We start from the raw sequence: 21,591 nt of genomic DNA, 5'->3' as shown, positions 1-21,591 counted from the left end.
ACGTGTATGGATAAATATACAGTAACTATTTCAAAAGAAAAAACCGATGTGGTTTGGTTTCTTCAATAGAAGAGAAGAAAAAACTCCGAGGAAAGACTGAAACTATCCCATATAGCAGACGAGAATGTCTGAAAGGTAATCGTTAAATTTTAATAAAATTAATAATGTAATAAAACGAACGAGGTACTTGCCGATCGGTAGTATATAAAATTCGATGGATACTTCATTCTCCTTCGAATGATAATCGTCGAATTGCAGGATAATTATTGAGATCGATAACAATTAAGGACTGATCTTCGCATAATAGAAATGAAAGTGAAACATTAAAGTTATCACGAACAAAACCTTTTTGTTGACATTCAAGTTAAAATAAAATCCGGAGAATGCCCAAGTAAGGGCAACCTGAGAACCCTGAGACAAATTTTATAAAGATGACGGAGGTATTAATCATCTAAGATAAAACAACGCTACTCCCAAAAGAAAACTAAAATTTTATCTTATCCTAGTTAATTCCAACAGAACAAATCTATAGATACTGGAGGCCGAATAACAGCGGCAAATGAATTCCACAAAAATTAAAATAATTTGTAAGTTGGAAGTCCACTTACTAATAAGTAAATAATTGTCAACTGATGTCCCTTACACTTTTTCTAACATATAACCTTAATCACCAAAAAGTAAGTACAACTTATGTATATTTATTGAGGTCATTTAGAGATCTAAAATTGTAAAACTTCATATCTACCCATCAGTTCTGAGCACTTATCCAAACTCGACTTATTGAATTTTCCATTGAATCTACAATTTTTAGTTTGCTCAGAAAGTAATGTTTCCTATTTCTGTCCTGTGAACCAAATACCACTTTACAGGAAAATTTTAAATTTCATTTTTATTAATTAAAATATTATTTTTAATGGAAATAATAAAATTTTCATTATGTAATTTTATCAATTTACATTATAATTAATAAGTATAATGAGCGTGAAATAAAATATTCATTTCAAGTTTTACTTGTTCATAATTAAATAAAAAACTTTTAGCGCATTTGTATGTATTTATATTTCATTCATTATTGTATTTATATATTATTTCGTTTTATCTTCTTTTTACTTTTTGATAAATCGCATCATATTGTAATATTCTACCTCACAATTTTTATGAAGTAAATTAGTTTGATTGTAAAATCATGTGATTAATTTTGGTTTTCGATTCAAAACACATGACACTAAAGATAAAAAAGAGTGCCGAGTGTATAAATGATAATTTATACACTTGAAAAATTAAAAAATATACTATCTTATTTAATTGAAACGAATAGATACGTTTATATTGGATTCAGTTATGTGTTTTTATTGTTATTACTAATGCCTTTTTCAAATATAAATAGATTAGATAATTCATTAATTGATTTATTTAAAAAAAAAGTATAAGTTCAAGTATAATATAATGATTAAATTGAAAGTATCGAAATTATTTTTATTACTAGTTGAATTTTTTTCTCGATTGTGAATGCCTTGTTAGTCTGGTTACGGTCGATTCTGAAGCCATATCAGTTATGTTAGCTATTGTTTCTAATCTGTCTGTCCCAACTCCAGTTCTGTTCTCTCCTTCGTCAAAGCCGTCGGCACTCCCTATACAATTACCTGTATATAGGACAAGCTTACGACTTACTATGTCATCTGTTCAAAGACCACATGTATTCGACCCGTATACCTGTTAATATAATAACAAGTTTATATGAATTTTTTGAAGTAGTTTTCTTTCGTTAGTAAGTTTAAAGAATTTTTTTTTGTTCTTGAAAATGAATGTTTGTTAGGATTGATGAAAAAAAATAATTATGCTACCGTATTTTAAATAACTACTGGGATTGTTGTATTCAAAACTTTGTTAGGAAGTGTTTCATCCACACTGGTGAGTAAAACTTAAAAAATAAATGTAAATTATTTATGTATCATTTTTTTACAATTTTTATTTACGTGTCTCCTTTTAGAGTATAATAGTTTTGTAAAGATTATGTAACTATCATATTTATATAAATTATATTGTTTCAAATTGAATTAAAAGAATTAAAATTATTTTTTACTTCCTTGTACGAAGTAAAGGAAATACTGTGATCGCGAAAAATTTCGGTTTTCAGATTTCAACGGAAATATCCATTTTGACCATCCCTGAATCCATTTTGACTAGTTTCGGCGTGACATCTGTACGTATTTCGCATAACTCAAAAACGATTATCCGTAGGATGTTGAAAGCATTGTTGAAATTTAGTTGTGCACCTCCTCTTTTTATTGTAATCTATTGAACCAAAAGTGTCCAAAAAATCCAAATTTTAGACTTTTTCTTAACTGCAGTAATAAGCCCTCATTGAGAGATTTTTAACGATTATCATAAGTGGTACTTATTTTTATTGGTTCCAGAGTTATAACCAAATTAAATTTTAATTAACCAAATATTCAAATTAATGAAATTAATTAAATGATTAATATATTTTAATTAAACGAAATATAATGATTAATGAAATAATGAGTATGATCCTTTTTTTTAATTTAAATATATTGATTTATTAATAATTATTGTATTTAATAAAAGCTTTACAATAAATAATAATTCAATAACAATAAAAAAAAGATAAAAAAATATCAGAAGTTATTAATGAAATAAAATTTTATGTACTTTTCATTTTTGAAAAAAATTGTATATGTAATTTAATAGGCGTACAAGGAAGTCATGTGGTGTCCACGTCAGATTTGGTGAAACATCTGATTATTTGTTTTTGTTTTCATTTTGTTGTACATCATAATAATTAAAAAAAACAGAGTCTTAGATATAAGACGTACATTTATTTAAACAACAATAAAGGGACTTTTACTCTATCCTAATATTTAATGTAAGATTGATTGTTCAATTAATAATTGTATAAATATTTGATGTTAATAAAAACTACTATTTCATCAATTGTGTAACTGTCCACTTAATTAAAGAATTGGAGAATTGTATCTCACAGTTTAAATTAAGTGCAGCAAAAAATGTGTATATGTAATTTAATAGGCGTACAAGGAAATCATGTTGTCCACATCAGATTTTTTTTTAATGATTGATTCACTTCATAAAATCATAGCTTTTGCGTGCGAATACTAAATGTGATTTTATGATTTTGTAGAGCATATAAAATTTCATTCCTAACCGGGATTCGAAATTGGGACTTTACGAATAGAGGACTGAAACGGTACCACTCCCCCAATTATTAATGTGAAATACAGTCATATTAAATACTTTCAAAATTCAGATTAAAATAGCAATTTTTATTTTTTACTTAATTTTACGTACATTTCATAAGAAAGTTACCTATTGTAATAGGTACCATGATTCAACTTCCAGAAACTTTTAACATATATTCGCGTTTCACATCCCCCAGACCCCAAAATCACCATCAGCTCAAAAGTTTATATATATATATATATATTTTTTTTTTTTCACTTTTGGACACGATAACTGCCGTAATTTTGCGCCAATCACCTTCAAATTGTTCCCTAAAAATGAACTCGACCCAAAATTTCGATCGAGTTCGTTAACGTCGAAAATCGGACCATGAGAGTGAAAATGGGGGGGGGGGGAGCTTTTTCGAAAAAGTAAAATATTGCTATAACTTTTTTATTAAATAAAATATCGAATTTTTTTAAAGTTCCTACTACTCTTTGAATAAGGGCCGAAATCTTATCTAAGTAAAGTTTTTTGATATCACCAACCGTTGGCCCAGGGGGTGGAAAAAATGGGGGTTTGAAGACAAAAAATCATACCTCCCTTAATAGACACAGTAACGAATCGGTTTAAATTGGTCGTTAGTCCTCTAAACATTACTTAAAACTTTTGTCTTAAATAATTTTTATATGACCAACCCTTACGGCAAGGGATGACCAAAATATTTCTGGAATTGTACGAATATTTCTGGGGCTTGTCGTACGCTAAACATTTGAAACTTTTTTCACATACAACCATTGTCGTATTGAGTAAATTTGAAGATTTTCTTAACTTTAAGGTGAACATTTTTTTTATCCCCTACTTAGCACCGGTAAAATCTACCTCCGCCTTCCGGCGTGCCAAAAGGGATTTTTTAATTATGTGTTGTTTTATATAATTACTATTGATTCATTAGAAAAGAAGTTCTCAACTTAGGGTAAGTATATTCATTGGGGAAAATTTCTGGACGTTCAAAATATAGTTGTGCTATCAAATAATTGAATTTTGGTCTACTTTCAATACACATCATGTAATGAAACAAGAATTAATAACGAATGTAACAACGTTTTATAATATTAATAAGTTAATAAGGCTGATCTCTAATATGTCTTAAGTTTTGAATGTAATTATAATACTGTTTTGCCCCATTATTATATTTAAATTACAATAGTGGCTCGCTCTTATTTTTAGTTATGACAAAAACAATTTAAAATGTTAAATATTGTAATAAGCCTAATGACAGATATTTTTTTTATTTTGCAAATGTTATCAAGAATGTATAATTTATGAAAATAAACAAACGAGTAAAAAAATATTTTATGATCTTACACAATTTTTTCTGAATTGTTGTTATACATACCTTCATGCACATTATACTTTTTTCTATTAGAATAACTAAATATTCACTCCTGATAGGACGAACACACGAATATTTTTCTTCTATTATTATTTTGAATACTATTTTTTTCATAATTATATTGTAATAATTAGTCATTGTAAGAATACAGGGCGAGAATATTTTTTTCCGTATAAAAACCAGTTACAGTATCTACTTTCCACAGCTTGGTGGTTTTATAAAGTGTCAATAGCAAGATGTAAAGTTGCATAATACCTTTGACAGAACCGTGTTTGACTTCATGTCTACACGTTACAACATCATAACTTATAAATAATCCACCATAACGTGTGTCAACGCTTCATAAAGTAATAAATGTTTCACAAAATGTCTACGACAACAGTCTTCAATAGATTTCCGTTTACTTACACGTATTCAACTTCAAGTTTCTAAATCCAATAATACAATTTTTGAAGAATAGAATTGTCAAATTCCTAACCGTTAAATTTTATTTTCTCTAAGTGTTAAAAAACCGATTGATCGTTTATTCAGATTTTCTATACTTTATCAAAGTAATTCATCCAACAGATTTTACGGTCTAAATTTATATTTTTGGTACCACTAAAACAAACATTGTTGAAAAAACCGGTTTTTTTATGAAAATGTAACAAAACTATTATTATAAAAACGTTTAAAATATATAGTTAATTATTTTACAAGAAAACTCGTTATTTTACTAGGAAACCACGAGTTTTCCTTGTAAAATAACTGCAATTAACTTTTCTTTTTCAAATTTTCAGTCAAATATATTTTCTTAATAAAAGTAAACAATTTTTTTTTTACGAATTTTATAGCAAATAATTTTCTGTTATTCTTTATTCTGATTTAATTTCTTAATTTATTACTTTGTTATTTTCTTAGCTTTTATTCATTCACGTAATATTTTAGACGAATTATTATTCTGTGAAATTTTTGCAAACCACTTTTATTTCGTTTTAGAGCCTAGTCAAATACAGCGCGTTCATAAAGTAGCTGTGCAGTTTGCTTTAGAATTATGTGATGCATTCTATTCTATCGGCGTTAGGTTATTGCTACGTGCGTTCGTTGGGCGTTGCTCAATAATAAACCGAGACTCAGTTGTTGAGTTGTGATTCAACGTGCTTCGTTTAGTTTCGTTTATCGGAATCAATAGTTGCGAGAAATGTATGTTCTTTCGGTAGAGGAACGCATTTTTCTCATTGAACACGTCTTTTGTAAAGGCGAAAATTACACTGATTTAGTGAAGCACAAGTTTCCAAATACTTCTGTTCCTCACTGCAATGCAATTTGAACTCTTATCGAAAACTTTCGTACAACGGGTTCTGTTGAAGACACTGATCGAAGTAGAAGACCATCTAAACCAAACGAACAAAAGCTGCTTGATATTTCGAACGCTATGGCCGAAAGTCCATCAAATACGTAAGTTAGCTCAGCAGAAACCTACAGATAGTGCCAAAAGACAAAATTATTGTAATGGTTAAACTTTTTATCGACCAAAGTAACGTAGGTATCTTCATCATTACGTGTTTAACAGATGAAGCGTGGTTTCATCTGGGAAGATATATTAATTCACAAAATACACGACTGTGGTCGACATTTAACCCCCATGAATTCACGAAGCTAAAATTGGAGTTGGGGTCGGTCTGAGTAGAGCGCGCATTGTGGGTTCAATTTTTAAAAAAACAATTTTTTGAAAATACAGTTAATAGTGGTTGTTATTGTGCTGTTTACGCTGCAGCGCACAAACAGCTAGCAGGTCAATGACGTTTTTACGAAATATCTTTGTTGATGTATAAATCGTGGTGTACAATTATAAAAATGGTTAACAACCGTGATATATAATTATGGTGGTGGTGTATGAACAGAACTGCTTACTAATTAATAATGATGATGATGATGATAATAATAAATAATGTATAATGTACTGATAACAATAATATTAGATAATGATAATGCTAGAAAGTGATCAATAGGTAAGACTAAACAAATTGTAAAATAGCTTGTTTACTTACCTTACAATTACAAAACAATTTATACCAGTATATCATTTAAGAAATATGTATTTAATAAAAAAATATTTCTAATACATTTTATTATAATTTTTTAGGGAACGGATTTTAAGTGCTTAAAAATAAAAATATTTGTCCAAATAAATGGGATTTCATTTTCCTTAATAAAGTGCAATGAATTTTGTTGTAACTATTTCAAAACTAAGCTCTTCGAATATAACTAAATTGTTTACACTCGCTAATTACGCTTTATCATTTTGTTGAAAATATTTTTATACAGCAATGCACAATAACCACCATTTCCAAGGTTCTATTACAATCTCTGTTGATTTTCTAGAAATAAAAAACGACTTGAAGAAAACCTTTCTTTAACAAGATTTCAGTTTAGTATGCTTTACAAGTACTTACTTTCTCAGTATTTGCAAACCAAAAACTCCCATTTTCGTTTGCTTTCGGTATTCCGAATAAAACATAAAAATCTGGTAATTTGAAAACCTTTTCGGTGGATATAAAATAAATTTGCCGCACAGTGATAAGAAATATAAATAAAGGTTAAACAATGTTACAGCCCTTAAAAACTCGCGAAAGAACTACGTACATGATGTTATTTTGAACCGAAAATACTTTTTTCGTCCACTTTCATATCGGGATAATTGTCTTGGAAAGAATCACATCATGAATTCATAAACATGTATGTTGTGACAGTAAGCAAAAGGATTAGTATATGTATTTTTTCCATTAGAATTCTTTTTCTTCGTTATCGTCCCGTGACTCGTACACAAAATACTGGATAAAACAACTTTTACAATTATAAATCACGTTTTATAAAAAAAAATATTAAGAAATGTATTAACAAACTTTTTGGAAATATTTACTTAAGAACCAAATTTTTTCAAGTATATGTAAATATTAAAAAGTAATTTATAAATGTTCTAATCCATTCTAAATTACTTAATAAACTAAGATCTTTTTCCTAAATTTATCAATAAGTAAATAAGATTGTAATTAGAAATTATCGCTTTCGATTGTAATTTAAAGAGATTTGCATCATACATTTGTAATCAATTCATTAATCTTACATTCCAAGAAATTATAAAAAAATTATTTAATATTTAACTTGATTTGTGATTAACAATATTCAGTTTTAATAAAATAATCATACAAATGATTGTATCCACTAAAAGAGCGCACGCAGAAACACACACACATATTTAATCCTGGAATATTTAAGTTTTTAAAGTTACATTTAAAATAATAACATTATATTTTTTCTTTTTTTAACAGAAATTTTTCTAACTGAAATTTTTATTTAATTTTCTGTTTATATATTTATTTTTATATTTTTTTAATTTATGTTATCAATTTTAAAAACAATGGATACTGTACAGCAACAGCCCAAAAAGAAGGAATCAAAATATATTTTTAAATAATGGTAACAAATTTGTATAAATAATGGTTTTAAAATAAATTCACATTATTCAGTTTAACTTTCCATACATCTTTACAGATGTTCAGAAAAATAAATCCATAGCCTATACCTAAAACACCCAATAAATTTATAATTAAATAAATAAATCCAATTAAAATTCATCCATCCAAAATTTCTCTTAATTGTACATTCTATTCTAATATAACTAGGAGGCATTATTTTATCATTATTATAGATTATTAGATAGATAATTATTAGAAGTTTATTATTGTTATTATTAGTAGATATAGATATTAGTTTAGTAATCATATACTCTCAGAAGTCATTATACAAATGTAGCATTAGTGTATTATACCTCTAATTGCTACTAGCTTAAATAAGTGGGTAGAAAACTGTAGAAAGCTACCTGAAAATATTGCTGGTTTTCGCACAAATAGGGATTTTATTCAACATATATTTACTTTTTATAAAAGGGAGAAAACAAAATAAAAAATCCTTTGAACAATTTTTTTAATATTAAAACATAGTTTGATTTCATCCCCCATTCTAAAATGGAGGGTAAACAAGAATCTACAGATAAAAATGAAAACATTATTCAGGTTTTGGGAAATATTTTGTCAAGCGTAATATGAGGGAACAGATAATCCTAATAGAAATTAAAAGTTTTGAAAGGAAAACTGTTCAAAGTCCTGAATCGAAATTAATACCTTTATATTTGCCTTTTTTGCTTTTTTATACTTGCCCTTACAAAAGGAAACTTTGCATTTGAAAGAAAAGACAGCAGTAATGAAGTAGACAGTAGAAAACATCTAATGTTATTATTTCAAATGTGTATATTATGAGAGAAGGACTGTAAATCTGATGTTACAAATAATCTAAAAGTTTATCAATAAATAATTATTGCAGATTTAATTTTGATTAATTATTACTTTACTTCGTTGTTCTAAGTTTAATATCCTTATTTTATTTGTTTTCATGTAACTTTATTTTATTATTTTTTAGTCTTTGCGAACAAGGAAATTAAAAAATTATTTTCTGACCTTATTATTATTATTATTTATAATAATAAATAAATTACACCGGTGCAACTTCTTATTTGTTTTTAGAATATAAACATTTTATAGTTCATTTAACATTTAAGTGGATTTTGAAATCAATGTTAACCGAAAGAAGTAAAATATACTTTATGTAGTAATGTTTGCTTTCCTTCTGTTATAACATGACAAAGCACATCTTAACCCAGGCATGGTAGCAGAAGTGGATTTGTTTACGTCATGCTAGGTTTATGTATTTTTTTAAAGAGTGTTGCATTCAATTCTGCTGCATATTTATGATTAAGTTATATCCTGATCATTTTAAATCACAGACACCGTAATGATTGTAGCAAATAAAATGTTGTTGTCTCATATTGTAAATTAATATGCAATATTGAATGTTAAATCCAGTTGATTTGATGACTATTATTTTATAGTGCTTAATATTTCATTACAGTGTATGTTTCATTAACGGAGTGTTTTGAAAAAAAAATTAATTGTCTACATTAAAAACAAAATAAATGATATTTGATGTAATTAATAGGCAGGTTTTTTTAAATAACAATAAATATTTCATAGCAATATTTAAATTAGAGATGAGTGAATAATACTGAAAGACATAAACATAAAAAAGATTCTTCACTGTTCTATTTAACATGCAAAAACATTATATTAGTGTCATCAAATTTGTATAAATAAGATTAGTTCAATAACCATCCTTCTGGCTGTTTACATGAACTAGAAAAATGTATAAATTTTATAACTAATTTTTTTGCTATTTTTACTTTTCCTATTCTATTTATTTAAATTTATTATATTTTAGAAGATGACTGTAAATGTTAAAGTTTGCACACTGCATGATAGCAAATCTTATGCAAAACATGATTCAAAATGTTGAAGCTAGTTAATAATGGTAAGGGATTTCAACCCAGGGCCAGAAAGAGAAAAGTAAATATAAAAATATTCACCTTCTTTTATCCGATTAACCATTATAGCTTACATTATTAGGATTCAAATAAATTTATTCTATTATTTTTTTTTTCAAACAATAGCTCTCAAGTATTGTGATTTTTGAAAATGGGTTGTTCATGCACCTTATTATATTATTTTTTTTTTATGTTACATTATTTGTGACTCTAGAAAATAATATTCAAAATTTTATCTGTATTTTAGAACCATTATTTATATTAATCTGTCAGCTTAAAATGTATATAATCAGTAGTCTGTTAAGTACATGAAGGGTGAGAGTGTTATATCTTCATAATTAAGTTATACTGAACTTTGAGTGTATGTTACTTCCCAATGAACTTACTTATAAACACTTTGTTGTTACATAACGCTTCATTTAAATATGATTAGTTACAACTACACAAAAATATATGTACTCTACCAGTTATAAACATAATCATACTAAATGAATTTGTTACATACATAAAAATATACATGATAAAACTATTTTAGTATTACCAGTGATTAGAGGCATATTATTTATTAGCTTCTCTAAATTATAAAAGTTGCGCCCTAAAATTAAAAAAATACATTTTGTATTCATCAATCACCTTTAATTTAACTAAAAATAACTTTTTCTATTAATAATAACCCCATAAACATTATATAATCTATTGTTACAGGTACACATATCACCACATTACTCTACAAGAAAAGGTATCAAACTTATAATCTTCTCAACATAACTCAATCAAATTTTAACATAAAGAACATCTTTATGAGACAAAAACATCAAGTTACAATTCTTGACCAGCATAGTAAAAATCATCCCATTTTTTCTAATAATTTTATCAACAAATAAAGCTGACATCAGATACCTCCTATATTCTGAACTATTTCATTAAATTAATCATTAAAATTACTAGAAATATTCAAAGCTTATTCTCAGACAAAACACAATTTAAAACCCTTCTACAGCATGCGTATAAAGTAATACTGAAAAATTTACTTTTTTCATCACATTCAATATCACAATGTAGAACAATATGTAACAGAAACTCATCCAATAATTCTTTCATTTTTCACACAAATATTTGTCACTTGAAGATAAATATTAAAAAAGAATCTACTGAAGAGGTTATGCAAAAAAATTTGATTATGTATACAATATGTCATATCATGAAAAGAGTTATTTTCTATTTTCTTTGTACTGTTTCTGTTAATTAATTGCTCATTCCTCTCTTTATCAATCCATCTTACTTTCACTATCCTTCTCCACATCCACATCTCAAAAACCTCAATCCATGCTTCCTCATCCTCTTCCTCATAATTCATGCTTCACTTTTGTACAACAAGACACTTTCATACATAACATTTTTGGCGAACCTCTTCCTTAAGTCCAGAATTTTATCCTACATCGTAATTCCCTCTTCTTACTGAAGACTTCCTCTGTGTTATCATTATCCTTCCTTTTATTTAAATTACCTTTTTATTTTTTTCCCCTACACTATTGGGTTGGTCATCCAATTAAGTATAGCACAGCCCAGGAGCACATCCTTGCCACCACAGGCCTTCCCTCCTACTGGCATGACAGGTCAGCCCATCATAGCTGGATCTTTTTGATTTCATTCAAATTCCTCACCCATCATTATCAACCCACTTTTTTTTACATTTTAATTATTAATATTTGCAACACACTTCCCTCATCTGTGATCTCACCCACAGTCCCCAACAACAAAACCAAGTCCCTGGTCAATCAACAAAACCGTCACACCATGGTATGATAGCCCTCCTGACTGGAACTGTCCATCCATCCATCTCTAATAAGCACACATACAGATGCCCAAACCTACACTTCTCTGTATTTTTCTACTTCATTATTTTGGAAGCAAATCTGTCAACCAGCCTCCAGTTGTTTTCTGCCATTAGCATCACCAATAAATCTGCTCGTTAGCTCCTGGCTATTTCATCCACCACATGATGTACTTCTATTTGAATTAGTTAAAACTAGTCTAAACATCACAAGTGGTCTATGGTCTATCACCTTAGGTCTCTGGAACTACATCCAATCCCCCAATCCTTCTTGTATACTCAGGACAATCCACCTTAAAGTGGCCATCTTTGCAACAGATGAAGCAACATCTTCATCTATCTAGACCCACACAATTAATCCCTTTGTGGCCTATGGCCCAACACCTATATCATTTGTCTGACTCAACATCTGAAGTCACATGACACGAAACCCAACCAATTTTTATTCTCCCATTTTGACAAAGTGCATCAGCCACGCTGCCCAGCAGAAGCACCATCGCCATCTTAGTATTCCCAAATGAATCACGAATTGTCATACCCCTGAGCTGGTCGCAATCCAGTTCCGTCAAAGGAACCAAAGTCTCAATCACTTTCTCCATAATTGACAGCATGTCAATGTCTTTTATGTGTACACATTTGTATCTCATTCTCTCGAAACATGTAACCTTAACATTCTCTATACACTCCATGACGTTCTTCTGAAAATGATCAACTTCTTGCCCTCATCCTTTATTTTCATAAGGACCTTGCCAGTTTGCCCCTTTCTTAAGGTCATGATCTCAGGGAGATCCCCACCAATTCCTTTCACTTGCTTGAGCAAGTCTGCACACTTGGCTGCTGATTCTGCAATCTTCCATCCTCCTCCTGTTCAGGGGTTAACTGCTCAAATTCCATTTCAATAGACCCATCAAACTGTTGTTTGTCGGTCCTCTTTTGAACACCAGTTCCCTTCGATGTTTTCACTTTCTCAGCTCTAGGAGCAACAGTTGTCTCAGTACCTTTGCTGTCACAGGCAACATCAGTTGTTTTAACATCCTCTTCCTTGTCACTTGATGCCTTTCTAGGCATTTCTGGCATTTGTCTTAACATCAAAGTAGGGTAACCTTCAATTTGTACCTTCTTTTTTTCCTGTTTAGCCTCCGGTAACTACCGTTTAGATAATTCTTCAGAGGATGAATGAGGATGATATGTATGAGTGTAGATGAAGTGTAGTCTTGTACATTCTCAGTTCGACCATTCCTGAGATGTGTGGTTAATTGAAACCCAACCACCAAAGAACACCGGTATCCACGATCTAGCATTCAAATCCATGTAAAAATAACTGGCTTTACTAGGACTTGAACGGTGTAACTCTCGACTTCCAAATCAGCTGATTTGAGAAGACGCGTTAACCACTAGACCAACCCGGTGGGTCAATTTGTACCTAAATTTGTACTCCTTCACTGCCAGAGGCAATGTCCGTTGCCTTACCCTGCTCTTGTTTGTCATCAGATGACTTCCTTGGTTACACTGGGGAGCGCTTAGTCTTCATAGCAGCTTTAGAAGATTCCCGTTGCTCCACAATACTTTAAACAGCTGTAACTCCTAACAAAAAAATATTTTTTATAAACAGAGTTCAAAATCTGACTCTACCTGTAATTAAAAAAAAACCTGTAATTCAAGTACCTACACGCGCAATTTGTGGAATGGGATGAAACGGGAATCGGGGGTGGAAAAATGTATGTACCCAAATCTGGAGTAACATTTGTAGGGTTGGGGAGATCCGGTCGAAGGGTTCTGAAGGAATCTGCAAAAGAACAAGGAAAACTGGGAAAGGAATTTCCCCTAATAACTCACCTATAACTTAGAAAAATATTGCTATTGGCAATTCCTGTTTGGAGAATTGTACAGCCGTTCACAACGGCTAGTAACTATCCCATCATAATTAACCGGCCACTCTAATCTCAAAACACAAATATAACTAATACACACATCACAAAAAATGTATTTACATCGTTATTTCATAATGGCAATTTACGCCCACTCGTACAATTGTTAACGAACATACATTCTAGTTAATACAGCACTTTTTAGACCATAATCAAGAAAAACACCACTTAATAACCATTTACTAATGGGCGTATATAGAAGTAACTATAACATAATAGGCTACTCGACAACCACTTATTATTTAAACCACCTCCGGGAAGCCCAGTTAACAATTTTCCAGTTAAGAAATTTAAATTGACAAATATCTAAATTGGGTAACATCAACTTTATGTTTGTGTAATGGCTGTTCTTGAAAAGTATGAGAGTTTTCATCACTCCATAATCAGGTATTTTGATTTCTCATATAGCCATCTAGGTAAAAATAAGCCTCATAATTAAAAAAAAACATGGTCCAGCTCCTAAGCTTTATTTTTATGATAAAAAAAATCAAAGGAATTTTTTTTTTATTGTACATGTTTTACAATGCAAATAGTAAATGTTTTTTATAGTTTGTTTCTATCAGTTAATGAACCACCCCAGTACAACTTTAACTTTTTTCTCCTCAAAAGACATTTTCTGATGATTTTTCAATTTGTAAATATAACCGTAGGAGTTTTTCTGGGGTAGGGAGTTAAATATTCTTCTATATCCTTCAATTTTTTTTTTTTGTTATCAATAATGGTACACTATTCTTTTGATTCTGTATATTTCTAGTCCCAGAAAATGTACATTTCAAATCATGTTATTGATTTACTAGGAACTTCAAGAAGAAAACTTTCAATTCAAACTGATCTTTCAAGTGCTTAAAGGATTATTCAAAAAATAAATCTATATGATAATCATACTCATACTTGGAAAATGGCACAACTGACATAACACAAATGAAATGAAACTAGTTCAAAACAAGGTTATTTAAACTGTTACATGCAACTAAATGTGAGTTCAATGATCCCATCTGGCAATATAAAATTTATAAGGTGTACATCTTTTTCAAAGAGTAACATTCTTTTTGAAGTAGTCAATAATTACTAGGTGCAAAATTCACATCTAATATACTTTCAGCCATATCCTAAATACATAAATCTTTCTAATTCAAAAACAAAACTACCAGCAATAATAATGTAGCTGAAATTACATTGAGAAATAATGCTGTTAATGATGGTGATTCACTAATAGTCAGAAGAGTGATTGAATAGTTATGACATATGATAAAAATATTTTACTCATTTAAATTAAATTTGGTTCACTTTTTTAATTAAAAATTAATATTTTTTTCAATATTTACTACCATCTAAACACTAAATCAAACCAAAATTTTATTTCATTTGATAACATTTTTTATTTTGCTTGCAGACATTATGGAAAATGGAGTGATATATAACAATGGTGACAATAGTTTGCAAAATAACATTGAGAATGGAAATATTTTATTAATTAAGAATGATAATAGAACATTCCACCCACACAAACCAAAAAAGGACTGGAGTAATGAGAAAACCCCACTAATAATTTCATACGAAGATAAACTTCCATTTCTTCAAAAAATAGCATATGGCGTTGGACATGTATATAATGATATATGTGCTGCAATATGGTTTTCATATGCATTAATATTTTTGCAACTAGTGGTAAATACTGGACCATTTCTTAGTGGACTATTACTATTCATTGGTAAGTAACTGTAATAAAATGAATATACTTAACTTCCACATTTTTTTCATTCTTTAAAATTATTAAACTTTAAATGACACATTTTCAAATTAATGACACTTTTCCTTCAATGGGCTTTCATACCAAATTATCCTAAATTAAACTTGAGGTCTGGGGAATGCCATTTACGGGCACCTGGGCAGTGTCAGGGTCGCTAACAGGTTCCACAAGATGTTATTAAATGTGTGTATGTTCCTGTGCACTATCAACTAAACCTCCACACTTGGCTAATCTTTCCTGGTTCAGGAAAGGGGGAATATGCCCTCACACACATTCAGACAGCACAGTCAACAGACATGTACCTCACACCCACAAGATACCAAACATCAAACTAAATCTCACCATACACTCTACAACATCCAATCATCACTCAGAAAACATACCTCACGCCGCACACTCCACACATCACATCAAAGCCAGTCACATCAAATCACATAAAGAAACACCTCACAGACAACACTATAGTATACTTACCTTACAGGTCACTATCAGACACGGAAGTGGAGTGCCTAAAACCTCTTTGCACCCAGGCCATGATCTTCCTAGGAAACCTTGCTACAGCCGTCCAGTTTTCCGCACTTTCCAACATGATCTGCTGCAGATCCTCTGTGAGGAACATTTCCCTTTTATCTATGGTGTCCAATATTTCCCTCCGCGCATCCTCAAATCGGGAGCAGCGAAAGAAGACATGATATGCTGACTCTTCCTTGTCTGCACACATCATACAACTAGCAGAGTGATCTAGTTTAAACCTAAATAGGTATTCTCTGAACCCCCCCCCCCCCATGGCTCACTAGAAACTGTGCGAGACAGAGTAGTCCAGCGAGCCATCAATTTGCTCTCACTGAGGAGAGAATTATCCTTCTCAGATATGGGGGAACACTCTCCAGCACAGTCCTAATGGCGTCGTGGGTCATACAGTTAAATGCGTTGAGAACATCAAGTGCCATGAGCACGCAGATCTTCCTCCCTCCAATGATTCTCCTTGCCACACCAACAACTTCTGATACCACACCCTAAGCAGAACTTCTTCTGCGAAAATCGAATTGTTTTTTCAAAAGTCCCCCTGCATCCTTTATAACTCTGATCATCCTCTGCAGCAGCATGCACTCAAGTATCTTTGGAACAGTGTCGATCACCATCAGTGATCTATAAGAGCATGGAAGCACCAGGTCCCTCCCCATCTTGGGAACCAAGACCAGGCGCTACCGTCTCCACCTCTGAGAAAACACCCCTTCATCTAAGCAATTATTGTATACCTTCAAAAAGGCATCAGGGCCGCCCCAATTGTCAAATTTGGCAAAAGGTGGTCCTGGCGCCTTATCCAGAGACATCCACTTCACTGCTGCTGTAATCTCCTCTCTGGTAAAAAGTGGAAGGGAATTCACATCGTTCTCAACTTCCACAACGACCCCATCCCCATGAGGGAACAGTCCCTCAATTATGTTACCTCTTTGGTGTCCAATGATAAGGAGGCTCTAGCTCTTAGTGCCCTTTTAACAATAATTTTAAATGGATTCCCCCATGGGTCTATATCAATTTCTGAGATGAATTGCTTCCAAGATGCCCTTTTAGAGTCTCTAATAAGCATATTGAGCTCACTCCTGCACCTCCTATATTGGTCCATGCGCTGCCAGTGTGGTGCCCCTCTGCATTGGGGTTTTACTACATTCTACAGCGTGATGTCCGTCGCCTCCACAATTGTAACATTCAGCCTTCTTGTCTTCACCACTGCAGTTCCTTGCCAGATGTCCTGTTTCTAAACATCTGTAGCATCGCAGAGGGAGATCAACAACATCTACTCTACAGCTCACAAGCCCGATCTTCACCCTTCCCTTTTGTACAATGGGTGTAGCAATTGGTGTCGGAAGGTGACATATCACCACTCCAGTTTCTCCAAAACCCAGTCTAATTGTCACTCTCATGTCAACTCCTGACCGGAGGCCGTAGACAGCCCCTATAAGATCTCACCCAGTTGTATGCCGTTCTCCAAGTTCTGCACCTGGAGAAAGGCCGTCCTGGTCTTCATGAGAACACTAACACCTTTTATGGTTGACAAAAATATCTGCTTAAGGGTGCCAAAGGTTTCCTTTTTCTCCTTAACTTTAATCTCCATATTGCCGCTATCCTTCCTTATAGAGAGAATTTCTGAATCCGCTGGGACCTTCACCTCCATCTTAAATGATTTAAGGAGGTCTGCATAGGACCCCACCATTTTGACTACTATAGTCTCCATCCTATGGTTATCCTCAGGGGGAACAACACTACTCCATGCAGTTGAGAGTTTGCCAACCGGCGCAGTAATATAGAAGCAACAGCCGGTCGCTCTTCCTTCACATTCAAGGATCTTCCAGACCAAGGTAGCAGTATCCTGCTCGTATATCTCCGCTTGTAGTGGTCCCAAACGACCTCCACTGTTCTCTTTTTGTAAAAACCTCCACTAATGCCCTGCACAAGATCTCCGCCATCATCCGAGTCCACGTAAGCCACATGGAACATGTTGAAGACCAGGGCCTCCCCCTCCAACTTCCCCTATCAGTCTCGTCTCCAGAATAGCTGACACAACATTCCCAGCTTTTATTTCGGATTTACTCAACAGCCAGGCCACCTGTGGGTGTCTGGCAATCAATGTGTTCATCGACCTAGGTTCTATCAATGCATGCATATCAACAACTGCAACCTTATTGAGCATTCCCCTCAAGTTTTGCCGGGATCCAACTTGGGTAATTCTGAAGGCTTTCTTTGGCGAGTCTTATTTGATAAAGTCGGCCATCTGGGACGCCGGCACCCCGTTATCCAGACCATCTTCAATGGGACAGCCTGTAGCAATCTATGTCAATGTTTGCGTTGCTATCTCTGCAGTCAGTTTCTTGCCAATGGTAAAAGAAGTACCAGTAACCATCCTCCTCAGATCTTTCACCGCTATGCTAAGTTCCATTTCTAGCTCCTTTATATTCTTTCTCAGATCTTTCACCAACCGTTCAAATCTACTGACAAGAACCTCTAATCCAAGGGGCCCTTCTTCATCCTCCATACAGATTGCCTTGCTTTCAGCCTTTTTGTCTCCCTCCTACTGCCCGTAGCAGGCCTAGGGGGAAGGCCTTCCGACTGATCAGCGATCAGCCTCCAATATCACAGTGATAGTAGCCTGACCCTCTCGGACTCTTTCTCTCGAAAATTCTCCATAGTAGTAGGCCAGACACACCCAACCTATTGACGTACTCTGTACAAACATAAATTATATTCAGAAAGGATTCAATAAATAAAGGAGACCCTCTTATAAAAGTTAAGAAACCTCTTAAGTACATAATCAAATAATATATTCAATCTATGCTGTGTTCATACATACTGACTTTGAAAAATTTTGTGTGTTTGTAAGTTTTACATTATTCATGTATCATGAGATCTTGATTTTTATGGGCTACATGTAATATTTTTATATTGTGTTAATGTTCTAAATGTATGTCCTATTTTTATGAGGTTTAGAAATTTTGATTTTGTAGTTGTGTAGCACCTAAATGTATTCCTTTATCTGTAGGTTAACGTACATCAATTCTGTCCAGTGTAGAATTTAGTGAAATCACGGAGCTTAATTTACATATTCCTTGATTGCTGTGTATGTATGTTTTTTTTTTTTATTATTCCATATAATCTTGTGCACTATGTTGTTTTGAAAACAACCATTAACATTCCTTTCTGACAATATTAGCAATTTGTATTACTATTAGTTAATATTTGCTAGTGTTATGTATTTTCTAGCACTAAATATGTTTATGATATATTTTATCTTAAGAAGCATATTAATAACATGTCACGGTAAACTTTGACATGTCATTAATATGCACAGTATTACTGTGTGCGAAATTGCACAGTATTAAGATAAAGAGAAAAACAAAGTAATTAGTAAAAAATTGATTTTGTATTTGTTTCTGTGTACATAAAAATTTTAATTAAGCACCATTGGACTACAGTGCTTTTTAAGCAGACATTTATTAAGTTATCCAATAATACTAAAAAATATTATCTTTATTGGCATTTTATTATTTATTCGGTTAAACCGAATATGGTTTTTAAACACACTTGCTTAAAAACTGTGTATTATATTCTTGAATGTGATAAAGTGTAGAATTAGATTACACTGATAAACATACTTTTTGTTTCCTAACATGCAATACATGATTTTAATTTGCTTTTTGATGCTGAAAATGAATATGAACTCAGAATCTTTCTGTCACCCACCATTTTTTTTTTAAATGTTTAAATTTTAATTAAAGGATTTTTTAATTTTTCAATATGTAGTTAGCATTTTAAGCTCCTATATTGAACTTTGTTAGCTCATTTTTTAATTGTTTAACTTTATTAACATAATTTGTAAGCTATAAATAAACAATACTAGACAAAGAATTAAAACATATCTGAAATTAAGCATTGAATCCTGAAAAAATATTTTTAGCTATACTGTAAAGGCTAAGATTCATGAACTGTTTTCTTAATTCACTTTTAACATACATCTTTTTATTTTAACTATTTTTATTAATGTTAATCATATAGCAGATTAAATTGTTTGTTTTTTAGCACTGTTCTTCGGTAAATTATTTTCAAATTCTTATTGCAGTGCATTACTATCAATATCTTTTTGTTTTATTATTAAGTTATTTATTCTAATTTTAATGATACATTTATACATTTTTTTTCTGTTTTACTGCTTCGAATTATTAAACTTGAGTCATTTTTTTCAATGGAAAAATCACACCCTATCCAAACTTTATTTAATATCCTGAATAACAATTGTTTTTTTTTTTTAATTTGACAAAGTCTTGGTATTTTTTAATGAATTAATTGAAGTGTTTGTATTCTTTTCTTGTATAGTTCAAAGTGTTATATAGTATTTTCTTTTGAAAGATCATGAAATTTATCTTAATAGACTTTTGTGTTTCTTTTATAGTAGACTTACAGAAAAAACTATTTAATAAAATACATCCTTATATATTTGCAGTAAACTATTTTTCTGAACTTGGCTCTCAGTCTTCTTCCTTTGAAATATTGCTTGGAAGTATAAATATTCACATCCCTTGCTGCTTGTCTCCTGACACCTGTTGTTTGAAGTGTCATCTTTAATTATTATGTCATAAGATTCTTTTATTTGTATGATTATCTCATTATTCAAAATAATGATTACACATTTGAAACTTTTTAGGTCAAGTAGTCGATGCAGTTGCAACACCTGTTGCAGGTTATTTAGTTGATAAATTTAGCACAAGAAAGAGATGGCATCTTATCGGTAAGCATCTGATATATTATAAATTTTTTATTTTTGTAATTTACAATAAAACTCTTTGAATTAAATTTCATTATGTGTAAATATACTGCATCTCTTAGAATAAAAGAAAACTACGGATTTAATAATTATTTATTTCATAATCTTGGCAATAATTTTGAAGTGACAATCTGCACATAAAATAAAAATGAAATTTTTTTTTTAGAACTACAAAAATGCTGAGTAAAGTTTTATTGCATTGTTCATAATAATTTAATAGTTACAATAATAAATAACAATAATAACATAAATAAATTAAGTTTTATAAAAGAATCAAACTGAATGAACTGAACTTCATTATAACTGTCAAAATCAAAGTAAGAGTGCTTAAAAGCTTCCCACATAAGATCTCTTAATACAGAGTGTCCCATATAAAATGCAACCCATCAATCACTCATCCATGAAATTTCAAAAGTCAAGCTTACTCTCCTACTCGTTACTGAAATGGACTCGTCCAACATCTGAACATTGCGGCGACGCAGTAGAACACTACCGATAGTAACAACAATGCAATCATAACGTTAAGTGTATTGGTAGAGACAAGATGGTGTTTTCGCTAGATGAACGTGTTTTCATTGTTGAGTCATACTTCAGTACGAAATCTGGTTGCAGTGCAAGATTTGTTTCGCCATAAGTACCCAGATAAACCAGATCATTGAGGGTGCAACAAGATAATCGAGGATATGTGTTGTCAAGTTATATTAACACAGGAGTTCATACCAGATGTGATGGTGGTCATATTGAACATATGA

At 31.3% G+C, this 21,591-nt stretch overlaps 1 protein-coding gene across 1 annotated transcript in view; it reads left to right on the top strand.

Moving 5' to 3' along the window:
• The first annotated feature begins 1,483 nt into the window (after positions 1-1,483).
• Positions 1,484-21,591, top strand: part of LOC142322065 (major facilitator superfamily domain-containing protein 12-like) — a 45,764-nt gene continuing 25,656 nt past the window's right edge. Inside the window, exons 1-3 of the mRNA XM_075360710.1 lie at positions 1,484-1,911; positions 15,166-15,483; positions 20,720-20,803. Of these exons, the coding sequence (XP_075216825.1) occupies positions 15,171-15,483; positions 20,720-20,803 (397 nt within the window). The 5' untranslated portion in view covers positions 1,484-1,911; positions 15,166-15,170. The remainder of the gene's footprint in view (positions 1,912-15,165; positions 15,484-20,719; positions 20,804-21,591) is intronic.

This window comes from Lycorma delicatula, chromosome 3, assembly GCF_047948215.1.
Source record: "Lycorma delicatula isolate Av1 chromosome 3, ASM4794821v1, whole genome shotgun sequence".
NCBI classification, from domain to species: Eukaryota; Metazoa; Arthropoda; class Insecta; order Hemiptera; family Fulgoridae; genus Lycorma; species Lycorma delicatula.
The sequence above is the reverse complement of the archived record's forward strand: the minus strand, read 5'-3'. Positions and strand labels throughout refer to the sequence as shown.